General features: G+C 52.5%; 8 protein-coding genes across 8 annotated transcripts; 3 read left to right on the top strand and 5 right to left on the bottom strand.

Moving 5' to 3' along the window:
- Nucleotides 1-1,622: 1,622 nt before the first annotated feature.
- Nucleotides 1,623-3,695, bottom strand: AAFC00_001201 (uncharacterized protein; the record flags this gene model as incomplete). Its single annotated transcript, XM_069340362.1, has 3 exons — nt 1,623-3,148; nt 3,200-3,286; nt 3,464-3,695. 3 exons carry the CDS (start codon nt 3,693-3,695, stop codon nt 1,623-1,625), a joined length of 1,845 nt encoding a protein of 614 aa, XP_069203830.1.
- A 2,133-nt stretch (nt 3,696-5,828) lies between these two features.
- AAFC00_001200 (uncharacterized protein) lies at nt 5,829-7,974 on the bottom strand (the record flags this gene model as incomplete). Its single annotated transcript, XM_069340361.1, has 2 exons — nt 5,829-6,031; nt 6,087-7,974. The coding sequence occupies 2 exons, from the start codon at nt 7,972-7,974 to the stop codon at nt 5,829-5,831; spliced, it is 2,091 nt and encodes a 696-aa protein (XP_069203829.1).
- Nucleotides 7,975-8,782: 808 nt separating this feature from the next.
- AAFC00_001199 (uncharacterized protein) lies at nt 8,783-10,792 on the bottom strand (the record flags this gene model as incomplete). Its single annotated transcript, XM_069348540.1, has 3 exons — nt 8,783-10,341; nt 10,395-10,660; nt 10,773-10,792. 3 exons carry the CDS (start codon nt 10,790-10,792, stop codon nt 8,783-8,785), a joined length of 1,845 nt encoding a protein of 614 aa, XP_069203828.1.
- A 306-nt stretch (nt 10,793-11,098) lies between these two features.
- Nucleotides 11,099-14,362, bottom strand: AAFC00_001198 (uncharacterized protein; the record flags this gene model as incomplete). The annotated part of the gene is made up of 1 exon (XM_069340360.1): nt 11,099-14,362. The coding sequence occupies one exon, from the start codon at nt 14,360-14,362 to the stop codon at nt 11,099-11,101; it is 3,264 nt and encodes a 1,087-aa protein (XP_069203827.1).
- A 418-nt stretch (nt 14,363-14,780) lies between these two features.
- Nucleotides 14,781-17,846, top strand: AAFC00_001197 (uncharacterized protein; the record flags this gene model as incomplete). The annotated part of the gene is made up of 2 exons (XM_069340359.1): nt 14,781-14,926; nt 15,032-17,846. The coding sequence occupies 2 exons, from the start codon at nt 14,781-14,783 to the stop codon at nt 17,844-17,846; spliced, it is 2,961 nt and encodes a 986-aa protein (XP_069203826.1).
- Nucleotides 17,847-18,729: 883 nt separating this feature from the next.
- AAFC00_001196 (uncharacterized protein) lies at nt 18,730-19,611 on the top strand (the record flags this gene model as incomplete). The annotated part of the gene is made up of 1 exon (XM_069340358.1): nt 18,730-19,611. The coding sequence occupies one exon, from the start codon at nt 18,730-18,732 to the stop codon at nt 19,609-19,611; it is 882 nt and encodes a 293-aa protein (XP_069203825.1).
- A 328-nt stretch (nt 19,612-19,939) lies between these two features.
- AAFC00_001195 (uncharacterized protein) lies at nt 19,940-21,743 on the bottom strand (the record flags this gene model as incomplete). The annotated part of the gene is made up of 5 exons (XM_069340357.1): nt 19,940-20,184; nt 20,249-20,548; nt 20,603-21,277; nt 21,334-21,477; nt 21,536-21,743. The coding sequence occupies 5 exons, from the start codon at nt 21,741-21,743 to the stop codon at nt 19,940-19,942; spliced, it is 1,572 nt and encodes a 523-aa protein (XP_069203824.1).
- Nucleotides 21,744-22,536: 793 nt separating this feature from the next.
- On the top strand, nt 22,537-24,264 carry AAFC00_001194 (uncharacterized protein; the record flags this gene model as incomplete). Its single annotated transcript, XM_069340356.1, has 1 exon — nt 22,537-24,264. One exon carries the CDS (start codon nt 22,537-22,539, stop codon nt 24,262-24,264), a length of 1,728 nt encoding a protein of 575 aa, XP_069203823.1.
- Nucleotides 24,265-24,463: the final 199 nt, after the last annotated feature.

Here is a 24,463-nt window from a genome sequence, read left to right as displayed (position 1 = left end):
CTCGATGGCATGCCCGCTTGCACTCGTGCACATGGAGAAAATCAAAAGTGCATGATGAGAATCAGACAAGATCATCTCTACGTACAGGATATCTCACGAGTAACGACGAAATAACCTCCAGATACCCCTCCTTCCCTCTTAGTTCTGCTTGCCCGTACCGAAAGCCCACACCCCAGGCGCCTTCAGCGAAAAAAAAGAAAGAAACCAACAACCCACTCGCATAAGCCAAACAATTAACCCCCCTTACAACCCCGTCGCCACCCTACGACCTCCTCCCAACAACAGGACAAACCGCGCCCTCCGCCGCGCCCTCAACGTTAGGATGCTCATGGACTTTACCCACATGATGGCCCAGCGACGCCTTCGTAACCGGACAAACATCGCCTTGCTTATTAGCGGCAGTAGACGGATGATCAGGCGGCAGGATGGTCGAAACCGGTCCCACAACGGGACAGACGCCCTCGTCGAGGGCTTCGTTCTGCGGCTCCGAGAGGACGTTTTTGAGCGCTGGGCAGGCGGACGCGTTGTTAGCGTTGGCGTTGGGCACGACTGGGTGCTTGGACAGGTTGTGGTGGTGGTCTGTGGTCGCGTTTGTGATCGGGCAGGTTTGGCCCGGGAGGCTGAGGTCGAAGTCGGGGTGGGTTGGGGGCAGGATCGTGTTTGTTGTGCCTACTATGGGGCAGACTTGAGCGGAGGAGGAGGCGGCCATTTTGGGGGGGTCTTTGGTCGGGTTGGGGGGGAAGGTGGTTTTGTGGTGGTCGGGGGGGGGTTGTTTACTGGATTTTTTCTTTTCTTTTCTCTTTTGTATTGTGTGGGAAGCCTGAACTTGGGGGATGGGAGAGGGTTGCTTGCTAGAAAAAGAAGAAGGAAACAAACAGACCGCACTACCAAGGTGGGGTGATTGGTCGATTAATCAGTGTCAGTCACTCACTCCTGATCACTCCCTCCTTACCTGAACTTTAGAGAGCCCAAAGCTTGCTCTTGCCCCGCATTCTATCTTCCCGCTGGCTGGCGGGCAGGTACATACCTTGCTGTACAAGAGAGAGGGGGGTGAGAGCCTAAGCTCGAAAAAGACTCGAGTCGTTGTAGCTTTCTTTTTGGGTCAGCAGAATACGGGCACTGACCAATCAGAGCGATTCGATTACCAAAAAAAAGGGTGGTTAAAGGCCGGCAGCTTTGTGGTAGCACTATACCTTAATTGGAAGTATCGCTGGTCGAACCATATTACAGCATGATTGACTCACACAGTGGTTTTGGGTGTAAAGAGCTATTCTACAACTCAACCCAGGAACCTATCTCTCTATTCCTGTTGCTGTTGTTGCTGTTGAGTTCGAAGTCGAATCTGAACAAAAGCACTAGATTTGCTCGCTCACTGAGCGAGGACATGTAACACATCTCGTAGCTGACCAGGCAGGCAAGACTTCTATAACGTCGCTGAAGATGGCATGTCTTCAGCAAGCATGCAGACATGTTTTATGGAGCAAAGGTCGTACCCTCACTATAGCTAGCTAGCTGGGTAGGTACTGCTCTTGTATAATGCATAAAGTAGGTAGGTAGCACTGCTGCACTTCCTGACAGACGACTAGATATCCGAACAATAATCAACCATTCTCCTCGAACATCTAAGAGATCAAAACATCAAACCCCATATCCGACATGCACTGTTCCCAATCCCAAGCGTCGTCTTCATCTCGTTGTAGTTGCTGCTGTCGCTGTTGCTCATTACTGCATCCGCCTAAGCCATACTCTTCATTTATATTAGTAGTCCAATCGAAACAACCGACGGCTCCGACGCCGACGCCAATCATCTCATCGTAGTGACTTCTACCGCCGGCGAAGATATCTGTCGTCGTCGCCGTTGTAGTAGTATATGTAGCTGCAGCTGCAGCAGAAGCAGAGGTATCCATGATCCCCCACATGCCCTCCACGACGCTCCTCGCGACTTGGATGTTGCCGACCAGACACCTCTCGCGCAGGACCTGGAAGCAAGGCCTGATCATCTCGCGCTGACGAGATCCGAATGCCGCACAGCCTAGTACGACGAGGAAGGGCAGAATGATCTGCAGTCTGGCTTGTTGCTGGGTGTCTTTACTGCTGCCAGTAGTCTTCTTCTCTGTCTGCAATACTTCTCCTGTTGCCGCTGACGAAGTGTTGACGCTGTGAGACGTGGTGGGTATGGCTATGTCTGCATCGCGCAGGACACCATAGACGTGTCTGATCCCTTCATTGACGGCGGCTTCGAGCTCTGCGCTTGGTACCGAGGGTCGGATCGTTCGGAAGAGATAGATCCACGCGCATTGTCTGTACAGCAGGGCTGCGTGATACTGACTTGTGTCGTTGACAGATGGACATTTCCACGACTGCAGAGACTCATCGATGGCAAAGATGAGATGGAGCAGATGGGCGTTGGAGAACCATGATGTGCCCGAGGAGCGATATGTGCGGATACCGTCTCGTAGGTGGCGGAGGGAAATAAAGGTCTCCAGCAGAGACTCGATGGGTGTGAGGAGACTCTGGAATGGCGGGGCCTCGTGCGAGGACATCAACGTAGGCTGTTCGAGAGAGCCGGCCAGCCCGGGAGGGACCACAAAGGGAGGGTGGTGGACAGGCCTCAAAGACATGATGCTGTTGGCAATGTTCTGGTAGTTGACGAATCGGCGGCCAAAGTCATGGACTTCTGCAGAGGAAGACTGAGAGTAGTCGAGCACGAGACGCTGGGTCGCTTGCAAGTGACACCTGTATTCTCCATTGCTATTGCCGGCGTTGCTCGACTCTAGACAATGGAGGATTGTCCTGATCATAGTGCAGTCGGTGGTGCTACCCACACTAGTATTCACACTCGACACGTTAAGATGCTGCCTCAGATCGACTATTGCTAGACCAAAGTGGTGGCTTTGTCGGACTAGCAACTCACAGCTCGGTCGTTCTTGCCGAGCTATAAGACATGAACTCGAGAGACTCAAAACCGAATGCATCAGTCCGGCATCTCTCAATGCCAACGGTACGACAAGGTGAGTGAAAGGGTTGTGGTGACTGTTGTAGATGTTCAGACTGTGACTCAGATCTGACATGTAGAAGGAGAGCAGCTGTTGGTCTAATGCGTTGTCGACTGCTGCTATCATTTGAGGGAGCGGAGGGGTTGGTCGTACTATGCTTCTATTCAGCAGATGCTCGTGAGACAACTCAATCCTGGACTGACTGCTTTTTGAATGCTGTGCTTTGCTCCCCCAGTCTCGCCGTTCCTCATAACCTAGACAGTATACGTTGTTCTTTGTACAATTCCAGCCTGCACTGGTCAGTGAGAGTCCTTAGCGGCAGCTGCATTGTAAGGTATGGTGCGGCTGTGACCAACAGACTAGACCCGGAGACAATCGAAGCTCTGGGTGCTCCAAAGGAAGGCAATGCTCACAAGGCCGACTAATCTAGTACTTGTTTGATCACCTCCTCGGCAGTGTAAACTCACAGCTGGGCTTACGCTCATCGCACTTCTTCTTTCTCCTCCTGCAAGTCAGGCATCCAGTTTTAGAGCGACACTGAGACGTCCGCACGGTACGCTTGTTCTGTGACGACTTGGTCCGACCTGGAGATGACTGGTCTGATGTGCCAGATGCTGTAACGGTACTCCCTGAGGGGGATACACCATCAGACCCTCCGTTTTTCATGATGCTCGCGGTCTCAGCCTTCAGTATAGTCATCCTTTGTTTTGGCGTCGAGAAGGACTAACTCGACACTGTTATATACACAGATCTGCCGGATACGTGGCGCGTAAATTATGATTTGATGGAGGACTCTTGGGTACTCGAAATGCAAACAGCAGACCCCAATCAGCACAGATTCGGTGCATGCTAGCCGAACATATATATGATCATGGTAGAAGACACAAGCGTGCACCGAGTCCATGTTGCTGGATCGAAGGCGCATACACACGTGGTCCAGGCAGACGGAGCACGTATTTGCCATGCCCCCCTTTCCGCCCCCGTTCCCGACCATCTTGGATAGAGGCGGCGCTGTAGATCTGTGCTTATCGTAGTGAAGAGATAATAGGGCAGGAAAGAGTGTTCAGATGACGAGACAATAACCCGACAAATTGCAACGTGCGGACCAAAGTCCAGGAGACTAATCCTCTTGTGAGTTTTTTCGAAGCGGTAATGCAGGAGGACAGCTCGTAAACTATCAAGACCAGTGTTGGCGAAAGTGTGTGGTGTGTGTGCGCATCAATTGGGCAGCATGGTGCCCTGGATGTCAATCCCACTCAAGCGATTGCGACATCAACGAGTAGGAAGGCTGTGCGCTCGGTCGATGAATCTTATCGTTGCCCATGGCTTGTATACTCGTGAACCAGGAATGTGAATAATGAAGAACCAGGCTTACCCCGTGTATGACAACTGTACCAGGTCGCCGGGAATGGCTAAGACTCAGCTCATGCGAGCGTGCCGTGGTTTACAATAGACCGTGTGTCAGACAAGCAGGTTGCCGCCACGGTGGCTTGCCCTGCATTGATCGTGTCGTAATCTGGACGACTATGAGCACGACTCACTGCATCGCCGTCGCTACCGTGGTTCCGGGTATAGACCGGTGTGTAGGAGACAGATGAAACATGGGTCTTGCTACAACATCTCTCGCCCAATGCAATGTGGTGATAGTGGCTTGTTTTCTACAAGTGCATGTCAAAAGGTGGAGCTTTTCTGGTATTCGGATATCGGGGGCCTGCATAAGCTTTTCTGGATATGGCTCTCTCCCGACTGTGACAATTCCCGAAACAGGTGTGCAGACAGTTGAACTGCACGCGCATATATCGAATCGAGTCAATGACTCGTCAGTATCCATCGAGAGATCACCTACGCGGTCAGCGATGCAGTCAACAAATGGCTTGCTGAAAATGAAAGGGCCTCGAGATTGCCCTCACCCGCTCAAATCTGTGCATAAACCAGGGTTAAGCTCGTATGCGGTTGCGAAATCTTGGGTTACGGTCGCTTGCAGATGGAAGTACCTCCGCCGTGGGGTTTTTCCTTCGGCCGGAAAAGACACGCCAGGCATGACCCGTGTGAGATTGATGGTGCACTGGCCAGTAGAAAGTCGTTGTTCTCATGATAGAATCGATTTTAAGCAGATGCATGTATAGCTGAAAATGAAATGCAAAGAAAAGCCAACGAGTCATTCATTGGCCCCATCGGTTGGTGGCCAAGGGTGGCGAGGGTAGGCGGTAGGCTGCTGCTGAGTGCTGTAGCAGCCCAGGACGACAATCCTCTGAGACACTGCATGATGGCTTGGACGAGGCGCATGCTAGAAGAAGAACAAGGCAAGCCACTGGGATTCTGGCTGTGGTATAGATTAAAAGAACTGGGATCGGGCAGAACAGGAAGCAAAGCCATTGACTCGACCAAAGCAAAGCAAGTCAGATAAGGTAGTTATGCATCTTTGTCATTCGATCACAGGATCAAGACCAAAGTTGCAGTGTCGTCGTGCAAAGGAGCAGCTTCCTTATTGCTCGTACATGAAGCATATACCTTGTGAAGGTCATTGCGCGCTCGAGATCTTTTGGGCATTAATCGTCATTGATGGTAGCTCTCTACATAAAGACAAATATCGTCAATATGGATTCCTTCTCGGTCTAAATATGTTCACTCTACATACATGAAATCTTCCATCCATGGTCCTGCTTATCTTGCAAGGGGCGCATTTTACACGCGGCAGTCCGAGCCACGTACAGTAATGAAATGCACGCAACGTTTCCCGGGTTTCCCATTCGGGAATACAATCTCGGCCATTTTGTCCATCAAAATAGTGGAGTATGCCCAGGCTTGGTAATCTAATCCTCTCTTTTGTTTCTATAGCTTGCTAGACGGCGTGGTGTTGCAGCAGACGTCCCCCGAACTGCTGACGACACCCTCGACACTAGATTGATGATGCGTCTCGCTGATCAGCGTGCTCTTGTTGAATTCCTGTGTGCTGGGAGGAACGTCGAGCGCAGGGTTCTTGTCGAAGAAGTTGACCGGCTTCATGGAGACCTTGATGATCTCACAAGGCATGACTACAGCGAGCAAGGTTAGAGATGTTTGCAAGACACGAGCTTTCGGGTCACTTACCTGGGAAGTCCTCGATACGAGGGACGTGGTTGATACCAAATTGGACATAGACAACAAGATCATCGTCGACAATCTTCTCCTTCCTCTCCGACCAAGTTCTGACACCCGCGTTACCTCTAGATTGGTTGGTGTATCTGCCGCCAGCATACAGCTCACCATCTCTGTGCTTGACAGCGTAAATGTTGCGGTCGGAGAACTCTGCACGCTTGTGTGTAAAGCTGTCCTTGTCTGCGAGACCCTTCTGGAAAGGTGGCGCGTGGATCTTGTAGGCGACCGGCTTGCCGTTGATGGGGTTGCGAACATTGACATTTTGAATCTTGAAGGTTCTGTTCTTGTCAAAGTCCAAGTCGTAGCCACCAGATTGTGCCACGACGGTCTCCTCGGTGTAATATCCGGTTCCGTGTGGGTTGAATTCGCTACGGGGCATGGGGAGTGCCTCGTCGTACACGAGACGGTTCTCATGGCCTTCAAGAGCGGGATCAACACGAAGCGAGAAGATGTGCTGATGGTGAGCTGCCAGCACACCCGGGTGCACCACAGTGCCCCAAGGAACGTCGAGTCCCTCGTCAATGGGTTGTGTAGACAGGATGCCAGTGGCGCGAACCTCGTAGATGACCTCTCCAGCTTGGTTGAACATGAATGCCAAAATGTACTCGTAGTTGGCCACAGTGATGATGGACTGAAGCACCAGCTCGCGGCTTCGCACGACTGCAGCTCTGCCGGTTCGGTAGTTTGTGTGCTTCCAACCGATGCCTGCGTCCTGCTCATGGACACAGATGCAGTTGGGCATCTCGACGGGCTCGCCCTTGTCGTTGGGCACAAGGCCTGAAAGGTATTGAATGGATCCTAGACAGTCGCAGCCAAGCTTGAGGTCATTTGCCATGACTCCTGCACCAACATCGCCGAGATCGAAGGCAGCCTTCTTGTGGTAGGGATGTCGGGGATCAGCGTAGGGGATGTTCATGTCAGAAAGACTGAGTCGGTAGAACAAGCTGCGGTTGTCGTAGTGAACGTCGTAGAGCACCATTCCTTCACGCTGGTTGAAGCCGACCTTGAACTCGAACTTCTGCCATTGCACAAGACTGAGACCATCCTTGGTGGTGATCTTGAAACTAGCACCCTCTGGCTGGACAACCTGCAGCGGCTTAAGGTCTGTACGTAGCTTGTGGGCCTCAGGGATATATTCGTTCGCTGGGTATGCCTTGTATGCCTGGGTGGGCTTGACGGTGAGGTCCTTGCCAGTAGGGAGAAGATCGATGCGGACGAGCTTCAGACTGTCGGCGCTGATGACGGGCGAGATGGCGAGAGGATGGGCGTAGTGGTTCGAGTCGGCCTCAGTGGGGTTTGCGGGATCACGCATGTAGAGGAAGCACTGGTACATACGGTCATCGTCACCAACACCGTCAGATCCGTAGATCCAAGGATCGCAGATGACCACGGATCCCTCTGGGAGTTGTAACTTCTTGATCTCTGCTGCTACCTCGGGGTCCTCCAACGCAAGCTTCTCGATTTCCAGAATCTCTTCACCGTCTCCCGGAGAGTGGACATTGGCTCCCAATCGCACGTTGCGTTCGACTGTCTGAGCGGAGAGGTTGACGACCGCCTCGTGGAACTTGTTGGTCTTGCGGATGTAGTAATTGACAAAGGCCTTCCTGTCTATGCTCTTCGGCGTCTCTCCCCGGCGGGTGGCAGTCAAGTAGGGCACAGCCTCTGCCTTTGCAGGCTCATCTAGAGTCACAGCCTTGTACTGCAGCTCGGTGTTTGCAGGCCATTGGCTCTGGACCAATGCAGCAGCAGCCGAGATCTCCTCTCGCGACAGCGGCGCAAACGGGTGTGAAACTGTAGTCTTGCCAGTCCGGACTGGTAGGGAAGAGGATTGGAGGGACATTGTGAAGGGGCAACTCAGATCAGCAACAGTGCAGAATCGAGGGAGGAAAGTAAGCAGATAGTGTATGAGAAAGAGATAAAACAAGACGGAATCAGAAGCAGGTGCACGCTGCGTATGTTTTATCTTACTCGAATAACGATTACCTACGGTAAGACAAATGCGCCGGTCGGCGAACCCTTGATACACATGTGATGAACTTTATTTCCTGTTGTATAGCTTTATCATGGCTTTATCGGATTGATAAGCCGAGGCGAAGTGGGATGGCGATGGCGAGCATGGATCCCTCAACGATGATCGTTCTGGATTACCACATTGGAGCATGGAGTACGATATACGGCCAACGCGTGTTTGGCACACACTATATCTTCGCATCAAGCTTCCAGATTGGAACTCTCCGGCGGAGATTTCTGTCCAACTGCTAAGATAGTCAAGTGGGCAGCTCACCACGAACACGACTCTAAACCGAGTCATGATTGAACCAATTGCCTGAGGTAACCCCCAGTGCTAAGTATGGGGATAGACCAACATGCCCCGCCGTGTCACATTATCGCCACCTTCCGAATGGGGAAAGTACAGGCGAAAGACTCAGCCTGAGGTAATGAATTCGGTACGTTACGGGCAGCTTACAGTAGGTACTCGGACACACACGATAAGAGCGTCCAATACCTGTATCATCACCCTTGTGTTGTGTGTGCACTCGCAGGGTCGCTGGTAAGTCGAACCTTACTAAGGTACGAGGAGGAGAAGGCGACCATCACCTTTGCTGTTCATGTGAAATCGCATCGCTGTAGCATACCAAATTCGACATCTATTGCACTCCCTCTACTTTCCAGCACTTTACCGCAGCATCGGCACCGCAACTGATGACCTTGGTCTCCTCGGCCCAAACAATACCGCCGACGCCATCCTTGTGGGCGTTCAGCACCTTGATCCGCTTTCCTGGGTCAGTGATACTCCACACGAAGACGTTGGTGTCGAGACCACCACTTGCAGCCTTCTCGCCGTCGGGACTCCAGGAGATGCATGTTACACGTGCGGTGTGAGCAGACCATCGATTGGTCGTCAATGTCCACTCAGAAGGCGAAGATGAAGTGTAAACAAAGATCTTGCCGTTGCTAAGACCGACTGCCAGCCGCCCGCTCTTAGCAGAGAAGGCAAGGGTAGAGACGGCAGCTGTGGGGTCCGTGATCTCACTTGCGAGTGAGAGCGTTGACCCTGAGATGGTGTAGATTCGGACGATCTTGTCCTCACCACCCACAGCAACGACGTTCTCCTTTGCAGCGATACATGCCGGCGTGAACCTGACAGCTTCAGAGCCCACTTGCTCGCCATCGCCATAGATAATGATGGCGGATGGAGTGGCGACGAGCGTGATTGGTTTGCCGGTCGACGCTACTGCGACTGCTTTAGGCTGGCCCTCTGTCTTCGCTAGGGAGCCTGTAAAGGACTTGGTAGATGCATCAATCGTGCGCAGAGTGTCATCCCAAGACACAGTGTGAATGCGACCATCCGACTCCGATGTAGCGAAGCCGCTAATGTAGTTCTTGGGCGATTCGCCGTCCACCTGATCGGCAGACCCTGCAGATATGTCCCAAGCAGAGACACGACCGTCATAGCTTCCTGTCCAGAGAGTCTTGTTGCTCTCGCTGAACCCTGCAGCAGTGATAGCCCTCTGATGACCCCTGACGACTCTGACGGGCTTGTCCTTGCCCTCCATGAGGTAATTGAGATTGCCGTCCAGATCAATACTGATGATAAGACCATCGTCACGCCCATGAGGCCAGGTCACGCCCACCTGTTGGTTGGGAATGCTCACAACTCCTTCTTCTCCCATGCGCCAGCTCTGAACGCACTTGCCAGAATCCACATCCCAGATCTTGACAGTCTGATCTGCGCTGGCAGTGACGAATCGTTTCGAGTCCTTTGCCCATGCTACTCCGAAGATGCTGCCCTTGTGCTCGCGCTCGCCGATCTGAGTCGTTGCTTCGCCGGTCTTACCGTCGTACAACCAAATGCGCCGGTCACTTCCTACACTGACCAGATGAGCTCCATCGGGGCTGAAGGCGGTGCCATAGATGAACTTGTCGTGCTTTCCTCGCAAGCTCGTGTTGAACTTGAAAGGTGCACCGTGATAGAAGACCATGCTAGTGTCATCAGATCCGGTTGCGGCGCGGAGGGGACGCTGCTGCCTAATGGACACGCAATTGATCTGAGAGCTGTGGCCGGAGATTTCGCCTACGCTGTTTCCGCTGTCCGCTGTGATACAGTGACCGAAGCGTTCCTTGCCGTCGCCGACAGCGATGATGCGCTGAGAATCACCATCCCAAGCAATATCGTTGATGCGGCCGGCGATGATGTGGTATTCTCCTGACTTTCTGTCAATTCCATGTCTCTGGATCCACCACTATGCATGACCGTACCTCTGGTGGCACCCTCTCCAACACAATCCCAGACTCTTACGCTTCCAGTGACATCTCCACTAGCAATGTAGAAGCCCGAAGGCGAGAAGCGGGCTACTGTGGTTTGAGCCGTGTGAGCAGTATACTGCGTGGCGACCTCTGGGTTGTCGATGGAGCGGACGAAGATGGACTTGTTGGATGCATAAGCTATACGCTCTCCTTTCGCGTCGGAAGACAGAGGAGTTGACGAGCCTCTAGTTGTAGTCGGCGCTGTCGTGTTGTGAGTACTATGGGGGCGGATGGGTGTATAGTTGGGTAGCTCGAACCTGCGGCCCAGATGCCATCTGTTCAATGGTGTCAGTCGCTGTCGAGATAACGTGGTTGTATTTATCGTGATACCAACCTGGCTTGATCGACATCTTGTGTTGTTATATGATCCTACGAAAGCGGTGGAGTGGTCAAGACACAAGGATACCTCAAGGTATAAGTAAAGTAAGGTATCTCAAGATAAACACGCAACTACGGTACCTTAGCTGCCAGCCAACTGTTCCCCGGAGCTGCGTCATGGCTTGGCGGTGGGGCGAGGGGTGCTGCTACAATACCTTAAGCGTGTTTCAAGTGTCGTTCAGCCAGAAGCCAGGCATAATAGATATATAATCGTCATGGTAGATGGCAGATCAACAACCTCAAGCTGACCGCGCTGTCATGTTTGTTCCTTTCTATAATTAAAGCCTGCTAGGGGCCGCTCCTTGTCCCTTTGGCATTTTCTTGTCCACCCCCAAGCTTTCCAGGTCCTTCTGTTTGTAGAAGTGAGGGGCCACTTCGGTCAACCATTCAGGCTGCAACGGGAAGCAGCTGCGACAGAACTCTTTGGACGTCAATACCAGTTCGTAATAGATGATCCACTTCGGCCTCGATTCGATCAACACCGAGGACGGGTGCAAGAAGACGGTCATGTTGTTCTTGACCGTACGGTAAGAGTCTCCGCCGCGCTGCAGACGTGCCGCATTCGAGAAGAAGCCTGCTGCTAGCGCTTTCAGTATCGGTGGAAGATTGCTAGCCCCGCACGAGCTCAGAGTGACTTCTACGCGATCGCATAGCTTGGCCAGTTGATCGCGAATATCGCGAGCGCGGGTCAGACTACGCTGTTGCATGAAATTCTCCTTGGCCCAAACATAGCTAAAGTCACTGTCGACCCATTGGTTCCAGATGTTGAGGTAAGTCATGTGATCGCCTCCTTCCTTGACGGTGAATCGAGCTCTGGCTGCATCGGCTTGCAGCTTCTTGTCCTTTGGACGATAGAACAGAGCAGAGGCTTCACTGAGCATGGCGATAATGGACAAAACTTCTTCGACGCAGCCTTCTTGGTCCGCTGCAAGGACCGCCTTGGCCAACATGGGGTCCGTCGGGAATTCTGCCATTTGTCGTCCAATTTTGGTAAGCTCTCCCTTGTCGTTCAGCGCACCTAGTGCATACAGTTGTTCGAGCGATCGAATAAGCATGTCCGGCGAGGGCGGGTCCATGAAATCAAAGCCGATCAAGTCGTTGATCCCTAGTGACTTGAGCAATAACACGACGCTAGTGAGGTTAGTCCTTTGGATCTCGGGGGTAGTACTCTCCGGAAGATCGTTGTAGAAAGCCCATTTCGTGTACAAGCGGAAACACTTTCCTGGCTGCGTACGACCAGCTCGTCCCGCACGTTGGTTGGCGGACGCACGAGAGATAGGCACAGCTACCAGACTCTCCATGTTTGTGGCTGGCGTATATCGATTCTCCTTGACGTAACCTGGATCAATAACGTAAACAATGTTGTCGATTGTCAGACTCGTTTCCGCAATGTTGGTAGCCAAGACCACCTTGCGGACCTTGGGAGGCGTGGGTTCGAAAATGCGGTTCTGCAGATCAGTAGGCAAGCTGGCATAGATGGGACATATCATTAGTTCTGGCGCCGCTGCACCGAGTTTGCGCGCGGTCTCTTGCAAAGACGCTTCCGCTTGCTCGATCTCGTCTTGGCCGGTCAAGAAGACCAAGATGTCACCCGGCATAGGCTGAGATAAATGGATCTGGAAGACAGTGGTGATGGCAGCGGACAGATAGTTGGCTTCTGGTTGCATCGAGTAATTCATCTCGACGTCGAAAGTACGGCCGGGAATATTCAGGATAGGGGCATCGTCGAAGAAAGCGGAGAACTTTTGTGCGTCGAGGGTGGCCGAGGAAATCAAAAGCTTGAGGTCCGGTCTTCCTCTTGCAATGTCCTTGACCAATCCAAACAAGATATCGGTGTGTAAAGTACGTTCGTGGGCCTCGTCAATCATAAGGGCAGAGTAATTCCCGAGATCCGGTTCGGTAAGGAATTCTCTCAACAGCATACCATCAGTCATGTACTTCAGCACAGTTTTGTCGCTTGTGCAGTCCTCGAATCGAATGGCATAGCCAACCTCGTTGCCTAGCTTGGTGCCCGTCTCTTCAGCAACTCTGGCGGCGACTGACATGGCAGCGACTCTTCGCGGTTGGGTGCAGCCGACAATCTTGCCATCTTTCGTGTATCCGTGCTCGTGGAGGTATTGCGGTAGTTGGGTGGTCTTTCCAGAACCGGTCTCTCCAACCACGATGAGAATCTGGTACTGATCGATAGCCTGCAGGAATTGGTCTCGGTATTGATAGACCGGTAGAGACTTTCTCTTCTCTTCCATGGTGATGGCTTTTCGCTCTGCCGCCATGAGTGCTTGGGCCATCTGACGTTCTTCCTGCGACTGCATCTTGTTAAGGCCGCCAGTCATGGCGTTATCCGTGACCCACTGGATCTGTTGTGCTTCATCGAAAACATAGCCATAGTCGCCCTCGTTGACTCTTTCGGCGACGGTGATCTGGGCATTTGTTTTGGCAAGTTGTTCCCTCTCCCATTCTTCGTGCTCGGTCACAAAGCGCTCTCGTCCAAATTCATCCCTGTCGACATGGCGGCTGTAGAGAGCATCCTGCTTTGCTTTCCTGCTGATTTTGCCCTTCTCGGTAATATAGTCGTCCGGCAAGGCGTATCCCTCCAGGTGGTCATCGATGCGCAGTCTCTCCTCGGCGATGCGCAAAGTCTCGAGATTCCTCGCAAACTCAGCCTTCTCTTCCTCGGTCAACAGAGGATTCTCCCGCACTTCTTGTTGCTCCTCGGCGACCTGCTTCCGCAGCAGAGCCAACTCTTGGGCCTCTCGCTTCTTGAGGTAGTCCTGGCGCGACCGCAGTCTGATGTCCTTGAGTTCGGCTTCACGTTTCTTGGGATCATCGGCCAGGGCGCGCCTTCGTTCCAGATCCTGCGTGTCTTTGAATGACTCTGTGTTTTTTTTCGAGGAGCGATCGTCCTTCTCTTTCAGTCTCTTTTCGAAAGCCTGACGCTCTTTCCTGTCCCTCTCTTCTTCGTCCTCGGAGGGCGCATCGGTGCCGTTGGCGGATCGTGGACTGGCGGAGCCATCTTGCATGCGAGCGCGTTTTGGCGCAGACATCTCGGGCTCTTCCTCTTCCTCGGCTTCATAGTCGTCGCCCCAGCGGTCTTCGAAGTCGCCTTGGTCCCGACGTCGTATTCTCTTCCGGTCATCGCGGTCCTTTCTGTGGCGGCGCTCTCTACTCGGTGATCTTTCGCCGTCTCTTGCACGTCTGCTGCTCTTCTTTTCGGGACGTGATGAAGGAGGCGGTGGCGCAGGTGGAGCGAGATCCTCGGCCATGTCCAGCAGGGCGTACTTCTTCTTGCTCTCTTTGGCAGGAGCATCTTTCTTGGAGGACGACTTTGCAGGATTCGCAGATCGGGGCAGGCGGCCGTACAGATCATCGCTAAAGTGCTTGAGGTCAGCCTCGGAGGCATCGATCATGGTGGACAGCTTGTCGTGAAGCTGCGAGGATGTCTTCACCGAGCTCGCCGTCTGCTGCACAAAGTCGACCATCATGCGGTCGGACCCGCCGACCAGCTCGATCAGCTTGTCCGAGATGAATGTTCGCAGGTCCATGTTGGCGACTGTGCTGCCTCGTGGAATTGTATACAGCATGAGGTAATTACTTGAGGACTGAGGATGATGTAGGGCTGCTGCTCTGTGGAAGTGGCTACATGAATCATGGATGCATCGTATGTCCATCTGCATGACTAGCAACAGACTCAATCCATCGCCGAGACTCCGCGTTTCACGACTCGCGTGCACAGGTGCAGGTATCAACTACTGTATTCATTTATTATCATCATCATTATCATGACCCATACACAACTATATGATTCCGCAATAACAGCACCTGCTAGTGCTCACACGATGCCCTGCTCTCCCCATCGCCATCACTGACAAACCTCGCTACGGCGTATAGATTGTGCAGGACAGGAAGAGGCTTGCTGCTGTGTGGTACAACGTCGTCGCGGTAGCTTGACATTAGCTTGACATGTTCTCGTTCACTCCCCTTCTGGGAGCGCAGTCGGACTCGCCTGCATCTCAGTCGTTGTTGGAACTCGACGGTGGTATCAAGATCCTGATTGATGTTGGCTGGGATGAAGTTTTTGATGCCGAAAAGTTACTTGCTCTAGAAAAGTGCGTCAATCTGGGTCCAGTCCATTGTCCATCTGTATATCTGCTATACAACCTCTCTCTATATGAAGCAACATGAATTGACATCTTACATTTCTGCATACACAGGCATGTCTCTACAATCTCTCTCACTCTCTTGACTCATCCTACTCTCGATCATCTGGGTGCTTACGCCCACTGCTGCAAGCATTTCCCTCTCTTCACCAAGATCCCCGTCTACGCGACAACCCCCGTCATCTCTCTGGGAAGGACTCTCATTCACGATCTTTATGCTTCTTCTCCCCTTGCTGCTTCCATTATCCCGGCGACAGCCCTCGCCGAGTCTCTGTATTCTGCCACTTTCTCCAAACCAGGCGCCCATCCGAACATTCTTCTCCAACCTCCCACCGTCGAAGAAATTGCTGGCTACTTCTCGTTGATCAATCCTCTGAAATATTCGCAGCCACATCAGCCGAGTCCTTCGCCCTTCTCGCCGCCGCTTAATGGACTCACAATCACCGCTTACAATGCCGGACACACGCTCGGAGGAACCATTTGGCACATACAGCACGGTCTCGAATCCATCGTCTACGCTGTCGACTGGAACCAGGCAAAGGAGAATGTTCTGTCGGGAGCTGCTTGGCTTGGAGCTGGTGGAGGAGGTGCCGAAGTCATCGAGCAGTTGCGCAGACCCACTGCCTTGATCTGCAGCAGTAAAGGAGCCGAAAGATCACATCTCGCTGGAGGAAGACGGAAACGAGACGACGCTCTGCTGCATCTCGTCAAGCAGACTATTTCCCAAGGAGGCACCGTTTTGATCCCGACTGACTCGAGCGCGCGCATGTTGGAGCTGGCGTACATTCTTGAGCATCACTGGCGCACCGAGTCTACGGGTGCCGCTGCGCAATTATACAGGAAGACGAGGCTAGGACTGGCCGGCAAATCCGCAAATGCCACTCTCCGATATGCTCGCAGTATGATTGAATGGATGGACGAAGGCATAGTCCGCGAGATGGAAGCTTCCATCGGTCGCGAAAAAGCCCAGAACCGCTCGAATACCAATGGAGACAAGAGCGGTCAAGATCAAACCCCCTTCGATTTTCGCCATATGAAACTTCTAGAGCGCAAGTCGAAGCTCGATCGCGTGCTGAATTCGGGGAAACCCGCTGTCATTTTGGCCAGCGACAAGTCATTAGAGTGGGGATTCTCCCGACACACCTTGCAGAAGATATTCGGTGATTCGCGCAATGTTGTTGTCCTGACAGAACGCGTCGCAAAACCGCGGCCCGACGAAAGCGGCATCGGGCGCTTCATGTGGGACCTCTGGAAACAGCAGAACCAAGCTGGCGAAGAAGGCGAGAACGGAAACGTCATCGAGTCCGCTGGTGCAGAAGTCGAAGTCAAGAGCACTGAAATCGCCCGACTGGAAGGTGAAGAGAGCCTGACATACCAGCAATACCTTGCTCGACGACGCCAGATGCACAGCACACTACAAGGCGACAACGCCCTGACAAAAGAAACCGACCAAGCCATAGCTGATGACAACTCTTCGACTTCCTCGGAAAGTTCGGAAGAGTCTGAACACGAACACCAGGGCAGAACCCTCAATATTTCTGCTACTCTGACACATTCTCGACGAAAAATCGGCCTCACCGACGAGGAATTGGGCGTCAACGTGCTCTTACGGAAGAAGAATGTATACGATTACGACGTGCGAGGCAAACGTGGTCGGGAGAAGGTCTTTCCCTTCGTTGCCAAGCGAACCCGCAACGATGAGTTTGGAGACATAATCCGACCCGAGGAGTACTTGCGCGCCGAAGAACGCGATGATCTAGACACAAACGAACTTACCACTGATCCCACAAAAACGAAAGCCGAGACCGCGGTTGGTCAGAAACGTAAATGGGATGAAGCAGTTCCCGGAAACAAGTCTGGACAAAAGCATCATTCCCACCAACGAGGAGGCGCATCGAAGCGATCAAAGATGGAGAATGGAGATCCCAGGGACGAAACAAACGGCGATACTCAGATGGATGGCAACAACAATGACTCGGAAACTTCGGAGTCAGAGGAATCGGATTACGAGCCCGGAGAGTCCGCCCAAGAAGGACCCCAGAAAGCAGTGTTCAGCACGCACACACTCCATCTTCAACTCAAGATTGCATACATTGATTTCTCCGGCTTGCACGAGAAGCGCGATCTACAGATGCTGATCCCGCTCATCAGACCTAGGAAGCTGATCCTGGTTGCCGGAGAACAAGCAGAGACCCTTTCTCTAGCAGCAGACTGCAAAGGCTTCCTCGGCTCAGGCGATGAGAGCAACCTAGACATCTTGACTCCAGTGATTGGGGAAACGGTCGACGCAAGCGTGGAGACCAATGCTTGGACACTGAAGCTCAGTCGCGCTTTGGTCAAGAAATTGACATGGCAGAATGTCAAGGGACTGGGCATCGTGACCATCACAGGCCGCATAGAGACCATCCACCATGCCATGAATGGCGACAGCAGCGAAGAAAGCGCCGCGAAGAAGCAGAAGCTTATAGAGGAGGACCAGTCATCGGACTCCAAAACAAAGACGAGCGTAACAGAAGAACAAGACTCGGAACCTGTTCTGGACATCTTGCCCACGAATCCCTTGATGTCGGCAGCCTCAAACGCACAAATTACCACTCAACCCCTGCACGTAGGCGACTTGCGTCTCGCCGATCTACGCAGACTGATGCAAGCATCCGGCCACCGAGCCGAGTTCAGAGGCGAAGGCACTCTGCTTGTTGACGGGACTGTCGTGGTGCGCAAAGCCGCCACTGGCAGAATCGAGGTCGAAGGCAGCGGTAGTGGTGGTGGATTCGGAGCTGGAGGTTATGGTGCGAGGGCGCAGGAAAGTTCCTTCTTTGCCGTCAAGAGGAAGATTTATGAGGGATTGGCGGTCATTGCAGGAAGTTGAGTCTCTTTGCTTCACAAGCCTTCTGTACTCACGTTCGAATGATGATCGTTCATCAACGATAACCCCAGCTAGCCAGTTCCTAGCCTCTTTTCTCTTCGCACAGGTAGCAAAAGGCTCTGTGGCTGTGTACAATTCTCCACATCGACGCCATGAACAAACACATCCCTCATTACTCTTCGTTCCTCGTTTCTTGTCACCTGACCTTCTACTTGCCACATGACCATGACATGGTACAGAACATGTTTCGAGCCCGATTTACCTGCACGACTCCTACTGTATGTCCGACGACCTAACGTGCTCAGTCCGGAGGGTCCCTCTGCCCACACTCATGTAGACATCCTCATGCCAAATACTGCTTACCCTCCTTCGCTCGTCTGCATTCTTCCCTGCTGTCCTGTCCAGCACACCCTGTCTGCGGTATCTAATACACTACCATGTAAACACGAAATACAGTCATATATGCCCATTCCCACACCCATGAAATCACATGTTCTGTAACTTGGGGGACAATGAATTGTTAGCATTACACTTGATCATGGCAATCTACAGTCATGATCCGTGAGCTGAGCGAGAGAAAAGAGTATAAGTAGATGCATGTGTAGTCCACCTTTTCCTTTTTTGCAATTTTTTCTCTACTTCGCACTGCAAGTCGGTATCGTCGCTGCTTGGGAAGTAACACTTCCAAACTTCTTACGAACCACCTTTACAAAACCCGAGCACGTAGGTCATCCTGAAGACGAAGACTTGGCCAACGAGTTGATCTCCATTTAGTCTTTCAAGCAGCAGAACGAAAAGAATGCTACTTCATTTCCGTTCCCAGCCTACAGTGCAAGACCTACAACTACAACCACAAGCACAACCAATCCTATTATCGCCACCCACAATGATATGCCAAACAGCGATACAACCAACCTCTCTAATCCCACCATCTGCCTGCCCAGCAGTCGCATACATCAGCTACCCGCTCTTTCCTCTCGTGGCCATCAGCCCTGCTCGTTCCTGTCCCCAGAGTGCACTCGTCAAAGCCTCCTGCAGCAGTAGCTCTCACACGTCAGCGAGAGCCAAGACGAAAGAAACCAACGAGGCAAAAGACGTCAAAGAGTGCAAGACTAAAGAAACCAAAGAGAGCAGAGAAAGGAAGGAAAAGGCCAAATCCGAGACGAAAGAGAAAGACTCCAAGACCAAGGGCACGTGTAAGGCAGCCGCCGCCGATAACGACGACAAGGCAGCCAAAAGCGACGGGAAGAAAGACACACCACCGACTCACAGCAAAGACCTGAGCGCCAGGAAAGGCATAAAATACATCCCGCCGCCGCAGCACACGATCCTGCACGTCGTCAAAGGGACGAAAGTCTGGGAACTACCTCCTGCGTGTTCTGCGTCCTCTGCATCAACCTCTGCATCGTCATCTTCATCCCCAGCATCTAATCCTTCGACCTCGTCGTCATCATCCACGAAAAATGATTCCCCAACGCTATCTCTCCGCGTCTTCCGCGCCCCGACCTCTCTTGCCCTCAGGGACCTCCTGACGTACCTGATCGTCGACGAACTGCATAAGCCCGCCGCGGAAGTGCACAAGTGGTGCTTGACGGAGGTTATTGAACTTGGGGATGGGAGGTGGGGCAGAGATGCTGTTTGCTTCTCTGTAGAGTCTGAGGATGGGCAGGAGCAGGGGCAGGGGATGAAGACGTTGGGTGAGGTCGGGTGGGATGCTTCTAGGGGAGGAAGTAGGCCGCCTGTTTGGGTTGTTTTGCATCGGCTCTAGTGATTCATTTTCATCTTCTGGGGACTCGACGGGCCAAGCAGATTTGGGATTTGAGTGATTGTTAGTGGAGATAATGGGTGGTTGTTCGGGGGGAGGGGTGGCGGAGTAGAGTAAATAGGGAGTATTTCTTCTGTTCTGATCGTGAAAAGGGATGAGAGTGAGGACGGGGGATATAACTCGGCATTCACACAGCTGACTCGGCTTCGGGATTGGTACTACTGCAACTGTCTATGCTTACATGACAAATAATCATAATCAAAGATCCCTTGAAACGGATCACAAACAAGCAAAAATCCTACAAGGAAAACCCCCGGGGTATATTCAGCACTCATAACACATAACGATACCGCGGACCGTAATTCTCGACCCCAGACGCCGCTTGGATCACGGCGTTCTTATCGCCCGCCGCGCCCGCCGCTGCAATGGCTGCCTCATCGCGAGCTTCCTGCTCGGCGACAGTCCCATACTCCCTGTCCAGCTTGCGATTTTCCCGCGCCAACAGCGTGCGCAGAGTGATGGCCAGAAAAGTGGTGAAGAACATGAATGCCGCGCATATGGAGACGCCTTTGGTATCTGCGGGCAACAATCAGTCTCAATAGCCTTCACGACGAGGCATATGTAGAAGAAAAACACTTACAATAGGGTCCTTCTGACTTGGGGTAAATGTTCGAGGCCAAGACAGAACCGCATTGTCCGATGACATTCAGCATGACATATGCGACGCCTCTTCTGTCATCGTTGCCCTGATTGTTGGATACCCAGGGCAAAATGTTGCCGATACAAGGGAAAACACCTGACGCGGCAAGGAAGACTCCTGCGTAGCGTGGACCTGTGGATTTGGTCGTCGCGAGCATGATGTAGCCGACACCCCCTATCAACGAAAGGCATACGATCATGAGACCTCGCTGTTGTGTCCTGTCTGCCAACCACGTTGTCCCTGCATTTCTCGTCAGTTCTTGTTCTTGTCCGGGTCATGTCAAAGTAAGCTTACCGACAGTCACCAGAAAGGCAAGAAAGTATGGCGGTGCTGTCAAGCCCTGCGCAGTCACCGACTCGAACCCCATCTCTTCCAGAATCGTAGGTAGGAAGACAGGCAGGCTCGCAAAGGAGACATTGCAGCTAAAGTACATGAGCGAAGTGACCCACGGTTTGAAGTCAGCCAGCCCAGCCAACACGTTGCGGAGAGAGATGGCCCCTTTTCGTTCGATCGATTGAGGTCCTACTTGACGGATAGTCCGTACGAGGGCGACGCGTTTCTCGTCCTCGTCAAGGAATCGAGCCTTTTGTGGGCTGTCGGGCATGCAGAACCAGACGACGGGTGCCATGGCAATGGTCGGTAGTCCCTCTGCAAGAAACAGGACTCTCCAACTCGCAATGGCGGCGGGTCCAGACGTGATCCCATAAGCCAATGCACCCGCAAAGCATGTTGCGAGAGGTGCTGCGGAGACAAACATGCCTTGTCTGAAACCAACTTCATGTCGGAGATAGAAAAAGGAGAGAAAGAACGGAATGCCTGTGCCATAGCCAGCTTCGCACACTCCCAAGAAGAAGCGCAACACCATCTCTCCTGCCCAGCTCTGGACCGCCGCCTGACAAGTGGACACCACTCCCCATCCAAAGACTACAAACGCAGCCCATTGGTGAGGCTTGAAGCACTTCCAAGCCACTGGTATAGTATGAGCGTCCGATGGTGCATGTGCGGCTCGTAAGGTATGTACTTACAGATCTGGAACTCGAACAAGATATAGCTGATGTAGAAGATGTTCAACAGCCAGCTGTAACGGTCGCCTACCAGGTCTAAATCATCTTCCATGCCAGCAATTCTAGCATTTCCGATATTTGATCGGTCGAGTGATGCCAGTAGGTCTTTGATAAAGTCAGCCAAGTCAAGGGAGTGAATCACGATGGTCATTTAGATACGAACACAAGAAGAAGACGAGCGGCAAAAGGTTAAAGTCCAGCTTTCGCTTCAACCTAGCTTCAATGACAGGATCAATGCTGTCAAATGGGAGGTCTTCTGTCGCATCGCCGTATTGAGATGTGGCGGTCTTTTCGTTGCTTTCCAGATCCTTGTTTTCGAGACAAGCCGCCGCAGGCTTCTCATCGCTACCACTCTTTGTGAAGATGCCCATCGTGTTTGCGACCTTTATCTTTTCGTGTGAGCGACGCCAAGACAGTGGTCATAGGTAAAGTCGAACAACTGCAAGTAGATCTTCGTGAGTCCTATTGAACGGCGCAACGAGGGGACAGGACACAATCAAGCGTGAGTGGTTTACATTTCAAGAAGTTCAGAGCCATCAAATGCAACGATTAAATACCAAAACCCAAGACCATTCATCGGCGTGCGATCACGGAGTCGTCATGCGAGATGCTTTCGTCTCCACGCTGATCTTCTCCGCACAAAATATCGGGCACAAGCTTTGAGTGCAGTAGCAGGGGCTGCGAAACTGGAAACGATCTGATGATCAGTGGGTCCGCTGCATATTCGAGTGGGGTGGTTGGCCCCCTTCATGATACTAGTACTCTGGAGAATGATTCCTCGGAGGTACTGCATGTAGAGGGAGTGAGGTCTAGCAACAAGCCGTCTTTGTTCTTGGTTGAACATGTGAACAACCCCGGGCTATGGCGACCAACAGGATGTGGAGAATGCTTATTTGTGTTTAGTCGCTGTTTAGTCCACTGCACGATATAGTAGACTGACGTTTGCCACATTTGCTGGTGCTGTATGAACGGCTCAGATGTCCATTTGCCGTATAAGGTATGCCGGTGGTCCAATCAAGAGGGCTAAGCATAAGGCTTGTCGGACTTGGCAATCTGCCCTTATCGATAAGTGTGACCTCGGTTCAACTACGACCGATGGGGCTTCTCAAGCAACTTTCCTCTCGTTGTCTTCACATGACAACAGAAACACCATAAACTTTTGCGATGAATAACGAGCAGTTCCGCCGGCTGCTCCTGGAGAAGGAGGCTGCGAGCAAGAATGGATCAAGCGCAAGTCCTCCAGGCCCCAGCGCGAAACCGCGCACAGCAGCGCTGGGCACCAGAAAGGCCTCCTTCATGCCCATGACTCCGCGCACAGTCAAGGGCGCAGCTGGCGTCGACTTTGCGCGCCAGGTTCAGGAAAGAAATGCAGCGGCCTCTGGCCAGCAGGGAAAGAGGTGGAAGTCTTCTGCTGCTCCAAAGGGATCGAAGCTGGCCGCTGGATACCAGGATCGTACTCTGGAACGGAAAGACTACGAAGACGACGAGAAGGGTGCAAGAATCAAGGCCCTTGAAGAACAGATGAAACTCGGTCAGCTAGACCAGGCCACTTTTGAAGCATTGCGAGATCAGATCACCGGTGGCAACGTTTCTACTACTCACTTGGTGAAAGGTCTTGACCGCAAACTGTTGGAGCGCGTGAGGAGGGGTGAAGATGTTATTGGAGGCGGCACAAAGGAGGCCGAGGAAGACATTGATGAGGAACTCGATCGACTAGAAGAAAAAGAGGTTGCGCGACTGGAGCGGGAAAAGACACAAAAGAAAGGAGAAGTTGCTAAGCAACCGCGCTCTGTTGCTGGAGCCAAACGTACTCGAGATCAGATCTTGGCAGATCTGAAAGCACAGAGAAAGGCAGCAGCAGAAGCCAGGAATGCTGCGCGACCAGAACTCGGCGCAGCATTTCGGGATATTGCTTCCAAGCAGCACTCGGGCACCCGCATCGAGCGGGATGACAAGGGCAGGGAGGTGATGATCACAGTCGACGAGCACGGAAACGTCAAGAAGAAAGTGCGCAAAGTGCAACCCGGGAACGAAATCAATGATCCCGAGCAAGCTGCAGAGAAGCCTATCAAGTTCCTTGATGAGGGCATTACAATACCAACGCTTAAGGAGCAGAAGAAGGAAGTGCCCAAAGAGGAATCTGAAGATGAAGGTGATATCTTTGGCGACGTGGGAACCGACTATAATCCACTTGGCGAGGCTGACGATAGCGACGATGATGATGACGACTCTTCTGACTCGGGCGAAGAAGGAGAGATTGCAGCTCGACGAACGAATGCAAGCAAAGAGGAGGTCAGGACTTCAAGGTCACCACGATCTGTCTCGTCGTCTGTTGAAGCAGACTCGGAAACAAAGTCAATGCCCCCTCCTCCATTGCCAGTACAGATACAAAAAAAACCAATCGCAGCCACGACACGCAACTATTTCAGATCAGCAGCACCTGAGCCAACGGAAGAGGCGCCTCAGAATCCCTTCAATGACTCCAACTTTCTTGCTGCGATCAAGAAGGCCAGTGCCCTTTCCAACGTCGCTTTCTCTCTCGGAGGTGATTCAAAGGACGAGGACGGTGAAGAGGATGAAGCTGCAAAGGAAGCCAGGCTCAAGAAACGCGCTGCCATGCTCGCAAATAATGACCGGGATTTCGAGGATATGGATCTCGGATTCGGCTCGTCGAGGGGTGGTGACGATGAAGATGCCGCAGAAGGGGGCAGCAAGATCAAGCTGTCACAGTGGAAAGGATCTGGGGCCACTGGTGACGACGACGATGATGACGGGGGACACGAGGGCGGAGGCGGTGGTAAGAAGAAGAGATCAAGGAAGAGGAAGGGCGACAAGAACAGTGCTGCGGACGTCCTTGGAGTGCTAGAGAGAAGAAAGGAAAGCAACAAGTAGACCGCCGACTCTTGACTCATCCTACATACTGAAGTACAGACATGCCACCCTCTGTGTACTCAGATGATCGGGCACCCTTCGTATCATATTACGCGGTTACGAAGCCATGATGGATCGATATGCTTTCGCGATATTCGATAGACCGGGGATAAGTCGTATGTTGTGGGGTAATGCCGAAACCGAGTGTTCCCGATGACTT

This window comes from Neodothiora populina, assembly GCF_041146345.1.
Source record: "Neodothiora populina strain CPC 39397 chromosome Unknown canker_contig_12, whole genome shotgun sequence".
Lineage (NCBI taxonomy): Eukaryota > Fungi > Ascomycota > Dothideomycetes > Dothideales > Dothioraceae > Neodothiora > Neodothiora populina.
Note: the sequence above shows the minus strand (reverse complement) of the source record. Positions and strands in the feature narration are given on the sequence as shown.